Raw genomic sequence first — 13,685 nt, 5'->3', positions numbered from 1 at the left:
TAATTGCATAAAATTCCTCAACTCTTTTCAATGATGAGCTCCAGCTAAGCGTAATTTATTTACTACGCAAAAAATAATCACACATTGGCGAATTCTACTTGCATGCCACAGCATTTCTAGCCCTCCATCGACAGCAACTCTATGTTGGAGCCTTAACAGCTAGTCGCTGACATCGACAAACGAGTACAATAACAAAAAATACCATATACGAATTATGTTGCCACTATGACAACTGTTGATATCACCAAAAGCTTACCAAGTACAATTCTTTACACAAAACTTACGCACATGCATACTTACAAGCACTCGTACCCATATAATGGCTAAGTGGTAATCTGCTCACGCGCGCAACCGCGCAGCGGCAAATTTCCACAAGTCGCAGCGTGTAATACGTAAAGTTGTATATGTATATACTTGTATGTGTGTATATAACTTTATTTATTTGCATTTAATTTTATTTGTATTTTATTATTTTCTTACCGGCAGCAATTGGCGTTGGCAAAACGAAAGCGATATCTGCCCAGTCGCCAGCAGCCGAGTGCTCGTGCGTTTGTGGAGCGTATTGATGGCTATAGCTATGGCTATTTGCTTATAAGTGGCCGGTAGGTTGGTGAGAACGCTTCAGATAGACGGCACCTGTGTGCGGTGCTGGTTGTTGGTTAAAGCGTTAAGATAGTAAGTGCGCGGACGCAACTCATAAGCAAAAATACTCGTTTAGTGTATTACGGCAAATGTTTCCTAATTTGTGCATTTTATTGTAAAAAAACATTTGTTTGTTGCTGTTTCTGAAAGAGTAAGTGCGCAGGAAATGTATACCGAAAAGTGTTTTCTTCAGCAATTACTGTTCAATGTTTGAAGCATTGAGTTTGATTTATAAACTAAAATATGTACACAAATAACATTAATTTTGAGTTGAAAGCACTCACAAAAAGTGCAGTGAACGCAATATGTAAATTAAATATTTTGAGTTCCAATAATAATCAAGGAAGTGAAAAACCCAATGCAAAATAAATATACTTATTTACCTGCATGTATTTTGTTGAATATGTGGTCGGTAGTTAATTAAAAGACAATCAAGTTATTAGCATAAAAAATCAGTTAACAGTTTAGAAGTTAATTTGTGTAAGATAGGAGTTATTTAATTTTTAGTATTCAGTATTCCGTTACTTTAATCAAAAAATAAAAGAGAAAAATTGTTGTAACAGTCAATCACAAGATATATGTGTCGAAAAAGTGCAAGTACTTGGTCAATAAAGTCAAAAATATTTATTACTCATTCAAATCCATTGTATCCAAAGAATGACCCTTTCGAAAGAATACACAGACCCCAATGAATAATGCAATCATTAACGCAATCCTAAATGCATCAAACGCTTTTCCGATGTCGAAATTCGTTCATAATGAGTGGTACAAAATTCATAATTTTTTTGACCCACAATCTGGCCTTTTTAAATGGTTTTTTTTTAATTTCTACAGTCCCTTTAAATAATCAATTTCTTTTTTCTTTTTGCTCTTGCTTTGCAAATAACCAAGTCCTCTCAGCCAATGTACCGATCAGCCGGTTTTTTTCAACAAAGAAGCTATACGCATTAAGCTAACCGGCGGTAAAAATTCTTGCGCAGTCAAACCATTAGGTTTCGCAAAGGCTCTGGAGCTCGAATAACTTTAGGGTAAAGTAAAGTGAAAACAATGCGTTATGTAAAGCTCTTTGAGATGTCTTAAGATCGTTCTGCTGAAACTTAGTTGTATGTCTAATTACACAAAACAATGCACATTCATATATACCATATAGTGTAAATCTATCACTTCTGATAGATCCTTGTCAAACAAAGCCAAGTCTCGAAATCGAATCTTGTGAAGATATTCGTTTAAGTTTGTCCATTATAATCAAATCGTCAACTAGTGGGGCTACGACAGACGTAATGACTTTGAGAAAGACTTTAAGAATATAATTAGAAAAGTTGAAGCATCTCATAAACCGCCCTAGGGACAAACTGGGAATTCTCACATACCCTCTCACTGGTCATTGCAGACTACGTAGTCATCTGCACGACCCTTTCTGATTCTGCGATCTATCACCAGAAACACCGTTATACTTGCATCTCGTATGCGATGCATAGCGATAAGAAGAAATAAAAAATAACGGGTCCATCCTAGGTTTATCCTCGGCCTGGATGAGAGTAGAGTAGAGTGGAGAGTGGAAGAGTATTGTGAAGAGTAAAGGGCACAAAAAATCCTAAAGTCAAGATGCAAGCTTCTTTTTCATTCCATTCCGTCCCATATATAAATAAGTGCACCATACAACTACTACCCAATCTGTTAAGTGCTAGCGGCATTACGAATAATTTATATTATACGGCTGGCACACAAATTCTTTACTACTTCTTTTTTCTTTCTTACAATATTTGGCCCCTCTTTCTTACATTCCCGTTCAATTTCATAGATCGATAACAAATTGCGATGCATTTTGTATGTTACTTCTTACCCATATGTACTATGTGTTAAATGTTAAATGTTGCAACGACATTGTTGCAATGTATCAATAAATTTAACTATGAAGTAGGTATGAAAATTTCACACCCATCTGCATATATAATTTCTTATATACCCCTCACTTGGAAGAGCTGCCGTTTCACTCACATTTCAAATATAGTAGACGCTTGTCGCTATCGTTACCTAAGTCAACCGGTTCTACACACCATCTCAATTTATTTCCAAGCACTTCTCTTCTATACCCCACAACGTCTCAAATTACCTACTTTCACATCGACTGTTTAATTAGGTTGAGTGAGCGCAAATTTAAAATTCGAATTTGATTGTCTCCAATCAATTGCGGTCAAACGGCGTTCAACAGCGTCAACGACTAAGTAAGAGCATAACAAAAACTGCCACACTGTATGGAAGGCACTTAACGATTTCACCAGTGGCAAGTGGACTAGACCAGCACTAACTCCTTCTAAGATTCATTTCTAGTATTTGATTGTTTTCTAAATTTTTATTTTTATTTCCTTATTTGGCAAATAATTCTAACTACATTCAAAAAAATTAAAATACGATTCAACTTTAAATTATCTGGAAATGTAGCTGATCAATTCTCAATACATCTGGCACAAAAAAGAGCCTACTTAGTCTGGCCTAATGTCACACAAACACAGAGATAGAGAGCTCTGAAATGCCATTCTAGCCGCGACAGGAACCACATATTTGGTTACTGATGTTGCCTATGGTAGCCACGAGTTAGCCCCATTAGCTCATTCTTGCTCAGTTTGTCGCTACTGCCCTGCCCGTTGAAGAAGAATTTAGTTATTAAGCAGGCATTGCGCTTGCATCGACCGTCCCTGAGCCTTTTGTATATGGGTTTCTACAAAACTTGGATCGACATTTGGTTCTGGTTTCGCGGTAATGACGATGAAAAGCTTGATTGACACACTGTGTTATTTTAACTTTAAATTCGTATCCGAAAATGTATGCCATGTGTGTTTTGCTGTGTTTATTGTTATATGGAAAGGACATTATTTTACAAGTTAAGATATTACTTCTTCACAAAAAAATGTTGAAATTTTATTATATGATTTCTGCCTTTAAAAAGCTTTTCTTAAAAACCATCGCAATGGTGCTTGTTGTAGGACTTTCTAGTTGTCGCGCACCTGCATTGGAAGGACCACTCAGAATAAACTCTTGTTAAGAATTCGCTATATTTATTTTTCAACTGCTGTTATAGTATCAATAACAGAAGTGAATTAATTTTTATATTGTTTCATAAGTTTGTCTACATGTATTTATAAAATTACTTAAAAGGTACAGCTGCTATTATCTCTCACGTATATTTTGTATCTGCTTCATACTTCATTTTGATGGGTTTCGGTTTATTTAGATTAACTTTTAATATTTCTAACAACACTTACACAGTTACTCAAAATAATTTAATTTTGAAATATTTTATTTATTACTATGTATACCATTTATTTCCACTTTTACTATGTACTGTACGTATTTTAATAATAAATAAAAGTTCCTTTTATAATATATCGAAAATTGTTTTCAGAAAACACATTAATTACGGAATCGAAGGTAGTTCTTTACGATCATTTAAAAAAAAATTACAATTCTTGCTTATTATGACTGCATGATTTTAGCAGAAAAAGTATATGAAGAGCTAAATATTTGTACGAACCCCAATTTAATATAGCCATTATTCAATTAGTTATGAATTGCTCGCTTATTATTTCTTCATGCGGGGTCCCTTCCAATTTCATTGTTATCGTATTCCTATACGTAATATCAATTTTAGCACATTTTCTTTTTCAGTTTTTTAATTATTAAGATTCCCTAAGATATCTTCAAATACTCGTACGGACGCAAATAAAAATTCTGAAGTGAGGGTGGCAAACGGTGTTTTTTTCTAAAATTTCAATAATTATACCAAGTTTGATAGAGTTTGATAAAGAACATCAATTTTACTGGTAACTAGCAAACGAAAGAGATGCTAGGAATTTTCGTTTTGCCAAGCATTAGCAGGTGGGGAATAGTTGAAGCAACTGGTATAACTGAACATATCTTAGCAGGGCTGGAATAGAACTGCCTAAAATTGCATTTGTTTGTAAAATAGTGACTTACTATTATTATTATTATTTATTTAAAGAAGTAAATAAATTACAAATTTAAATTTAATTTCTCGCACTAGCACCTGAAGGCTTTCGGCTAGTCCCTGTTTGTCTTACACTTATAAATAGTTAAATAAACAAGTAGTCATTAAAAAGAAAATATTAGTGTAACTGATGAAAAACATTGCTAATTTTTAAAAATTTGGAAATTAATTTTATGTTTGTTTTATTGACAATGCCGAGTAGATCTTGTAGATTGGAAGTCCCGAACTGAAATGCTGTTATTATTGCACAGCGCGCATGAACGTTTCATAGTTGATTCAAATAAGCATTTGTTGATTAACCTAGTGTGACCGATTCGGAATCTGGTGAAGGCGACGGCTTCTGGACGTGATACAGCCGTTGGATAGAGAGGAGGTGTTTTATAGGGGTTAACATGTTTGTAAAAGTGGGTTTATTTATTCCATTTTTGTGTGCTGATGTTGGCTACTATCGGATTGGCAGCTCTTTTGATGTATTTAGTGTTGTTGAATGGTGCAGTGATGAGTGGTGCTTTTTCATTTCTATCATACAAATGCCAAAATGACTTTGTATCGAGAGAAATTTTAGCGATTTCTTGTTTTAAGGATATCCCTAATTTTATTCACTGTAAGTTCCTTGTTGTTGATGTTTTTTATAGCTGAGATTACTGAAAGAGAATCAGAACAAATAAACATTTTTCTCTTATGCTTTTGTGTATATAAACAGGTCCCAAGAACTACTTCCATTTCTGCTGCGAAGACGGATGCATAGTTAGGGAAAATGGCAATTTTTACAATGTTGAAATTTTTTTGGACAAAACTAATCGCTGTAGTGGTGTCTGTTTTTGACCCGTTGTTTTGTGTTGTATTGCCTTAGATAACTAGCGCATAGTCTATCATTAATAGAATTGTGGATTTGGCAATGTTGATCAGGGAATTGGTATTAGATTTCAAATTTAAATTGCTTAGACATTTGATTACATTTAGTCTGGTGTTTAGGGAGGATCATAAGCTATCCACGTGTGCTGACCATGCGTATTTTTCATTAAGTACGATTCCAAGAATTTTAAGGTTTTGTACTTTTTCTAACCTGATTGAATCAATTGCTGTATTGCTACTTGTACATCTTGCTTCCGGAAAATATGGAGGTGCTTACATTTGTCGGAATGTAGTGCGCCTTGTTCTTGTTTAAAAGCCATTTGATTTGGTGATAGCAGATTTTGTTGTTTCAGGAACCGAACAAGTCTACGTGCTATCGTTTTTTCTAACACTTTATTCAAACAAGAAATTAGCGATATAGATCTATAGGGTGGGCCATGTAAAATTTGCTTTTTGAATCGGCTATACAAAAAAAACTAATCAATATTTGTTCAAACTTTTTTTTTTATTTTGAAGATTGAACATTGTCATTTATGAATGAAATATAATATATTATATGTAGTTCAAATGACTGCCACGACTGACTTTACAGTAGGCCATTCGATCAACCCAATTTTTAAGCACATTTTCGATTGTTTGGGCTCCAATTTCATGAATGGCAACTTCGATATCGTGTTTTAAAGCATCAATCGTCTCTGGATAGTTCGCATAGCATTTGTCCTTAACGGCTCCCCACAAAAAATAGTCCAACGGGCTTAAATCACAGCTTCGAGGCGGCCAATTGATATCGGAATTCAAAAATGGTAGCCAAAAGTTCGAGTGTAACTTTGGCAGTGTGACAAGTTGCACCGTCCTGTCCTCTTCAATTTTTGGAAACAAAAACTCGTTGAGCATGTCACGGTAACGCTCGCCATTTACTGTAACCGCGGAAGAAGAAGAAGACTCACCACTTTGGAAATAGGTTTTCAATATTTCCCAATTTTGTTCAAGCGTATAGCGTCCCATTTCGTAAATGTCAAACCTTTAAGTAAATTATGAACACATTTGACATGTCATTTGTGTTACCATTCTCAAAAAAAAAGGTGGTTCAAAAAGCAAACGCTATATGGCCCACACTGTATAACCAGTTATTGAAGTTCCTTTTTTTTTGGTTTGCTTATTGGAATGATTGTGACGTTTTTCCATTGGCGTGGTATGATGTTATAGTCAAAAATTATGTTGTATATTTTACAAAGCTTATATTTTGCTGAGTTAAGTAATTTTTTTTTTATTATCGGGTATGATATTTTGTCAAACCCTGGCGTATTACCTTCAAGTGAGTTTAGTGTGTCTAGCAACTCTAAATAAGTGATTTCTTTTTCAATTAGTTTAGCTCGGTAAGGAAATATATAAATTATTTTTATTGATTGTTGTGTATTTTGTTTTTTTGTCAAAAATTGGCTAGAAAAGTTATTATTGTTGGAGTTTGACCAATATCTTCCTCATGTGTTAGCAATGTCAACTGGATTAAGTGCAAAGTTTCCGCTTTGAGTTTTGATTGTGTGTGGAACGTACGTACCATTTAATAATTTTACTTTATCCCACAATGTTTTAGATGGGGTAAAAGAATTTATATCCTTAGTAAAGTCGACGAAAGAATTTCTTTTAAAAAGTCTTTTTTCCCCGCTTGAATTTGGCGTTAGCTCTTTTATAACAGAGAAGATATTCTGCGAAGAAGATTTGTGTCGTTTATCTGATTACAGTTCTTGGAGTCGATTAGTCCACCAACAAATTGGCCTTTTCCTTTTGGTTGTGTTAGTTCTTGGCACTGATTCGTTTGCGCACCGGATTATATATAATATTTTTGAAACCTCGCTAGCGTCCTGCTGACGTTGGACGTTCTAAATTTGTTCCACTCCGCAAGTTCAGTTTTGAATCCTACTGTGTTCCTGTTACCGTTATTGTGGTATCCTCGTATGCCGAACAGTTTAATTATAATAGGTAAGTGAGTGACTTATATCAGTTTTATAACCAAGAATGATAGAGAAATGATTGCGTCTCTCGAATTCGCTGTGTCGTAAGAGTCAATGTATAAACAAACTAAAGGAAGGGGAATTACTTGTGTGTGAAGAAGAGGAGTAGGCGAAAGTAATAGAAACAGCCAAACACAAGCAATTATACGCACACAAACATACTTTCCTGACAAACTGCATTTGGAGGGAATTGAATATCTAAAGTTAAAAAACAGTTACTTTATTTTTCGCGATTTTGACAGGTCTGACGTCAGCTCCCTTCGCAATACAAAACAAACAAAAGTGGAAGAAATTACATGTTTGTGAAAATTCAGTGAATGGCATGGAAATATTTATTGGATTTGTGAGATTTAAACTAATGAAAACTAATGTTTCTCTAGTATTCTTGAACGTGCACATGTAAGAAAGCAGTTAAGTGTTGTAAATAAAGGAAAGATTTTGTGTTCCCATTAATTTGTGACTTTTATTTGAGAATTATTGTGAGAGATTTATTTGGACTTAAACGTAACAAATTCGAAACAATATATTCAGTCGAAAGTATCCATTTCACATTATTTTACCCATAAAATACATCTCATTTTATTACATAAAATTTGCTTTACTAAAAACTGATTTTTAGAATTTTTTAAAAGTTCCGTTAAATGCAATGTGGGCGTTGTTAATGTATATCGAAGACTAACCTACTTTGGAACGAAAGAATGTATCATTGCGCTCATACATCTCGGCAGCACGCGGAATTTTTAATGCTCCGGCTGATGGTCTTCCCACCGCTATAAACGCAGCTGACCATCATTATTATATTTTCATATGTGCCCAAAATTATGTAAACAAATTTCAATCGGCATAAAGTAGTTTTACTTTTTAATTTATTTTACAAGTTCGCCTGTTCAGCTGACGTGTTTCCCCCTCTACCGCGCAGCTGACTATTTTTTTTTATTCTACTAAATGTTAACAATACATGAAAAAAATTTCAGCCGGTATAAAATGAGTTGGTAGAAACTTTTTTTCGACACGTTTCGTATCCTCCCACAATCACACCCATCGCGGGTGAGCCAGCTGACGTTCACTTTCGTTATTCATGAAAGCTAAGTCACAAGTATAGTCAAGAATATAAAGGTATAAAAACGCAGTCTAAAATCGACCCCTGGCTCCCGAACTAAAAAGTTTTATAATGGTTTGTATTGTATTGATTAACGGAATATAACTGGCTTGTTGACGTTAACGTGTGCAATGAATCTGCAATAAGCAATGAATCTAAATTTTAATGCTTCGGTTGCAATATCATACATGTACGAGTATTTAACCCTTTCGAACCAGAAATCAACCAGCGAGAACATTTCGAGTTTAGTGATATATGTAGCTTCAGTACAAGCCCTGAAATTAGAAAATCTGAAAAGGAAGTCCACCACCGCATCCAGGGGCTCTAGGTGGTGAGATATATGTGTCCTCTTAGATGTTTTCAGCGAGTCCTTTAAGTTCCATTAGGTCTCTATATCATACTAATAAATAAATACCAAATAATAAGTTGGATGTTTCGTATCAACTAAAATAATGTATTTCATTTATTTTGAAATAAAATTAAGTGAAATTATATTTCATTTTGAACAAAAATTAAGTGAAATTATATTTCAATCAGATATTATAGCAATCCACGCTTATGATAAGGAGCGAAACAGTTCTTACATAGTGGAACTTCACATTCTTCACATATTGTTTGAGTACGCCTTTCAACATTTTTGAGGCGAAGTATTATTTCCGTTATCTTCGCTAGATTTTTCTGATAAGAAGCTTTCCTCTTCAGAGGGCTCGTAATTATCGTCACTGCTGTCTGAAAAATCGACGCCACCAAGGTCACCAGATTCGTCACACTCCATTAGCTGGGCCAATATATCCTCTTCATTTAATTTTCTCGACATATTTCAAGGTTTTTCTAAATCAAAACAGGTTTATGATTAAATATGTTAAAAATTTCGAAAGGTTAGAGAATGTTGACAAGCTCTAAACGGCACATATTTATACCAATAAATAAACCTAACGGGACACATAGATCCCATAAATAAAAATAATCGAAATAAGACTTAGAAACTGAAATAATGCTACATTAATTAACTTACCCAATTACGGTGATCCAAGTCGAACTTAGTTTTAGTAAAATCTACTATTTTTTACACTTATTTTCACTGAAAAAATCGAATATTCACAAGAAAATAGAAATTGATTCAAGCACAGTCACTTTAGAGGCAAACTGAGCAGCGTCTGTTTACTATTTTAGCATAAAAAAAAAACAGAACCGTTACCTGAACCTCTCTATTCCAGACGGGACAGTTTTCAATGAGTTTTAATGGAAAATTTAGACTATAGTTATAAGAAAACTTTTGCTAAGACGTATGTGTCCCAATAGGTCCGAAAGGGTTAAATATGTACATGCATATATATTTAAAATATGTTATATATAATGTGTAATAATAACAGTATAATTATAATATTTTATAATTTCATTACCACTTGTCGATATTGAAAACTCCAATTGCTTTTCAAAGGCAACCAATATTAGAGAAACTATTTTATCATTTCGGTTTTCATGCCCCCAGTTGAACTCGGGCCCTACTGGATAGTCACGACAAACCTATTTTCGGGAAGTGGCACATACATGAAAAATGGAGTGGTAGCGAGAGAAGTACAAAATAAATATAGGACGTAAGAAACAAAGAATTTTTAAAATCAGGTAATGTCAGCTGTGGCCAACAAACCATTTCCAACACTTCTCTCACTTTCTATGCATGTAGATCTGTTAAATGAACATCAGTTAAGAAATACCGATCATTTCCTTTGGGAATAGAACTAAGCAGCCTTCTTAATTTCTTGTAAGCAACAACAAGTAATTATACAATTTTAGAATTGGGATTATGCTAACTTCATGACAGTGCTCGTATGTATACATACATACAATATATATATTACATTTATAAACAAACATAGGCATGAAAATTTGCGAAAGCTGAGAAAAAGAGAACATTTAACCAGCAGCGTCCGTCCTTTATAAAGCAAATGCTTGTTGGCTAATCGGAAGAAAATACTTGTATAATACATAAATCCAAAATGGAAATGCTCTGCCTTACTTATGGTATAGAAAAAGTGTGTAAATTTTTCTCAGCGCCAACGAGTTAATTAGCTTCCCTTTTCAATTTTTTGTGTACCCGGTAGACATTGACCAATTTGTTTACCCGTATTGATTTAAACAATTCGTTGTGTAGCTTTAAAATAAAACAATTTTCGTATGCGCGGCCAGTCGCACAAAAGTTTCATGGACGCGTGCAAAAAAAAATAAAAAACAATAAAACACAAAATGAAAACAATAAAAAAATCGCTAAAAAAAGTTCATTAAACACACACATAATTGAACAACTCTATTTAACTTAAACAAACATAACGAATGTGTACAAAACGTAAAAAAATCAATGCGATACAAAAGGTCGGAAAATTTAGAAAAAAATTTAGTTAATTATGTGAGTACATATGTATGTATATGCTGTACGTATAGAAAACTAAGAAATCAAGCAGGCGAAAACGTTGAGCGATAGGAAGTGGAGCAGTACGCGCATCCGTAAACGGTTTCATTGGCCCAGACCTCGATGCGTGACATCCATTTATGTGGATTCTCAAGTGCAATTACCTGGCAACTCTGACTGATTTTTCTGTTGAGACGAATGATTTTAAATGAATTTTAAAAAGTTTACACATAAGCAAAAATTACATGTACATATCGAGTGTTTATTTTTAATACACTCTATCTGCAGGAGGACAATGAGTTTCTGGCGTTAACGTAAGATCTGGCTTACATATTTTTCACCCATGTATTACATATATTGTCATTTGGAAAATTTCACCATCACCACAAACATTATACTGCAACGCAAAATTCTCTATCGACACAATTTTTTTTTTTAATAATAATAGGTTTAATATACGTATTTAGAAAAACGTCATACTCAAATAGTGTGTGATAGTGCACACGCTAAAGTCGAAAACCTACCATAGTGGCATACATCCCATTATGTAAATTATTGTGAAAAATTTGATAAAATATATGCAATATTAATTTTTTCGTGTTTTCCACATATTTCCTCATTTATTGACTATTCATATAAATGAAAATATTTATATTCATGTATTTTATTAATGTAAATTAAATAGCTTAAAACTATCCACTTTCATAGGGACAAAAGTAGTTATCAGCCCACACGGTAATAAAACTATAAAATGTTAAAATAACTTAATTTAACATTTTGTTGGGGTGCCTTCTAACGTCTGGTTAATATTGTCTTTAACTGGTTGTAGCGGCGACCGCCGTAGCCCAACGGATTGGTGCGTGACTACCATTGTCTTTAAACTGTAAGTTCGTCCATTTGTGGAACAACATCAAGACGCACGCCACAAATAGGAGGAAGAGCTCGGCCAAACACCCAAAAAGGGTATAAGCGAGAATTATATATATAAGTTAAAAGAATGATAGCTTGTATTGACAATTTCGTTTTCAACAAGGCCTGATTAGCTCACGTCGTGTTACTTCGATCACTGTTAATATTTTACAACAAAAAAAACTCACAAAATCAAAATCACGAATGCGCGAAAACTCCACATCAGCTGAATTTTTCTGAAAATAATTGCATGCAAATAATCCTACCAACTTGTGTATTGCATTTTTATTTATATTTCCAATAATATAATTTTATAATTATAGAATAGATAAAACAATTAATCGGCTACATAATATACAATTTATTGATAGCACTCGCCGAGCGACACCCCAAGGTTGTGGAAAATAAAGAGAGGAAAGCGAATTATGGAGAGGATAAGCGATAGGGCATTTTAATAACATTGAACACTTTACTGTTAATAAAACGGAAAAACTTATTATACTTGCAAAGCTATTTAAACTTGCTAAACCAAATTGTATTTATTAATTTCATTACTGTCAACTGTCAGCTTTTGTTTCTACTTGCAGCTAATCAGGAGCTCACCTTCTGATACATGTTATTAGAAGTTAACTGAGAGATGTTCGATAGACATGTAATAAGCATTAAAAATTCACACACGATACATCGCTTGTGTAGATATCAAGTAAGCCTTTGATCGCATATCTAGGTTTTGACAGCTACTTCCTCAAAATTACCTTTAAACTGAGGAAGAGAGAAATAGTGTAAATCAACATAATGAATTGAAAAAAATATCTGTAAGACAGTGTCTAAACAGTGTCGCCCTGTAACTCTAAGACCGTGTGTGTTCAGCCAAAAGGCCCGCTTTACACGCTCCTCCTTGTCAATAAGATTTTGAAGTTCTTGCGATGCGTTGATTGCGCCTCGAAGCGCTTTACTCAACGACAAATTTAATTTGTGCCCACATGTTGCTCCCGCCACCAGGCGTCTCATGCCTCAACGGCTACCACACCCCTAATAGGCTGGCACTACCAATCGCCATCACAAACCATACCTCTACGGTAAGGAGCATATCGGCGCAACACAACTTCCCCAACATAGCCCATCCCCTCCCTCCTGCTCCAACCCTAGTGCGGGGACAAACCAACAGCTCTTGGCCTCCCGCACAGTCTGTTTCGAGTGTCAGACCAGAAAACCTCGGAGCTTGGCATCAGTCAAAGGCAATTTTTGCAATGGCTGGTGCCACTTTCGGAGATGCTCTGGCCAGCGCACCACCCGTGAGTGGACAACTGACACGTTGCCCTCCCTTGCACAGCCCCGAACCGGCAACCGCCCTCCGAGACCGCCCAGCATAATCAGGCCGCAACAACAACAGCGGAACGCACAGCAGGCCCAACGTAAACAACCTCACGCGTCCCTCACACCCCGGGCCCAACGAAAAGCTTCAAGCTTCTGCAATTTAACTGCAACGGACTAACGAGCAAGATAGATGCGATCGTCGACTTTATGAGCCATCATGGAATCAAGATAGCTGCGGTCCAAGAAACCAAGCTGCACGCTAGCTCTTCCCTGATAATCGAGCTCGAAGTGTTTAATATATATATACGATATCACCCTGACATAGATGCGCTCATCAGAGGTGAGAGCCGATTGGTTGTAGGTGACTTTAATGCGCATCACGATCTTTGACATTCAAGCCTACCAAACGATCGTAGGGGGCATCAATATGGTAGA

At 35.1% G+C, this 13,685-nt stretch overlaps 1 protein-coding gene across 2 annotated transcripts in view; it reads left to right on the top strand.

The window, feature by feature from the left end:
• Positions 1-603: 603 nt before the first annotated feature.
• The window catches only part of LOC128871837 (aminopeptidase Ey-like), a 28,891-nt gene continuing 15,809 nt past the window's right edge, over positions 604-13,685 (top strand). Inside the window, exon 1 of one of the 2 annotated variants that reach the window (XM_054113936.1) lies at positions 604-793. Coding sequence is in view for 1 of the 2 variants with exons in the window: in XM_054113934.1 (XP_053969909.1) it covers positions 10,974-11,021 (48 nt within the window). In the remaining variant the exon portion in view is untranslated. Of the gene's footprint in view, positions 794-10,620; positions 11,022-13,685 lie in introns of those variants that run through there. The other variant, XM_054113934.1, reaches the window with a different exon arrangement.

The sequence above is a fragment of the Anastrepha ludens genome, chromosome 2 (assembly GCF_028408465.1).
Source record: "Anastrepha ludens isolate Willacy chromosome 2, idAnaLude1.1, whole genome shotgun sequence".
Taxonomy (NCBI): Eukaryota; Metazoa; Arthropoda; class Insecta; order Diptera; family Tephritidae; genus Anastrepha; species Anastrepha ludens.
The sequence above is the reverse complement of the archived record's forward strand: the minus strand, read 5'-3'. Positions and strand labels throughout refer to the sequence as shown.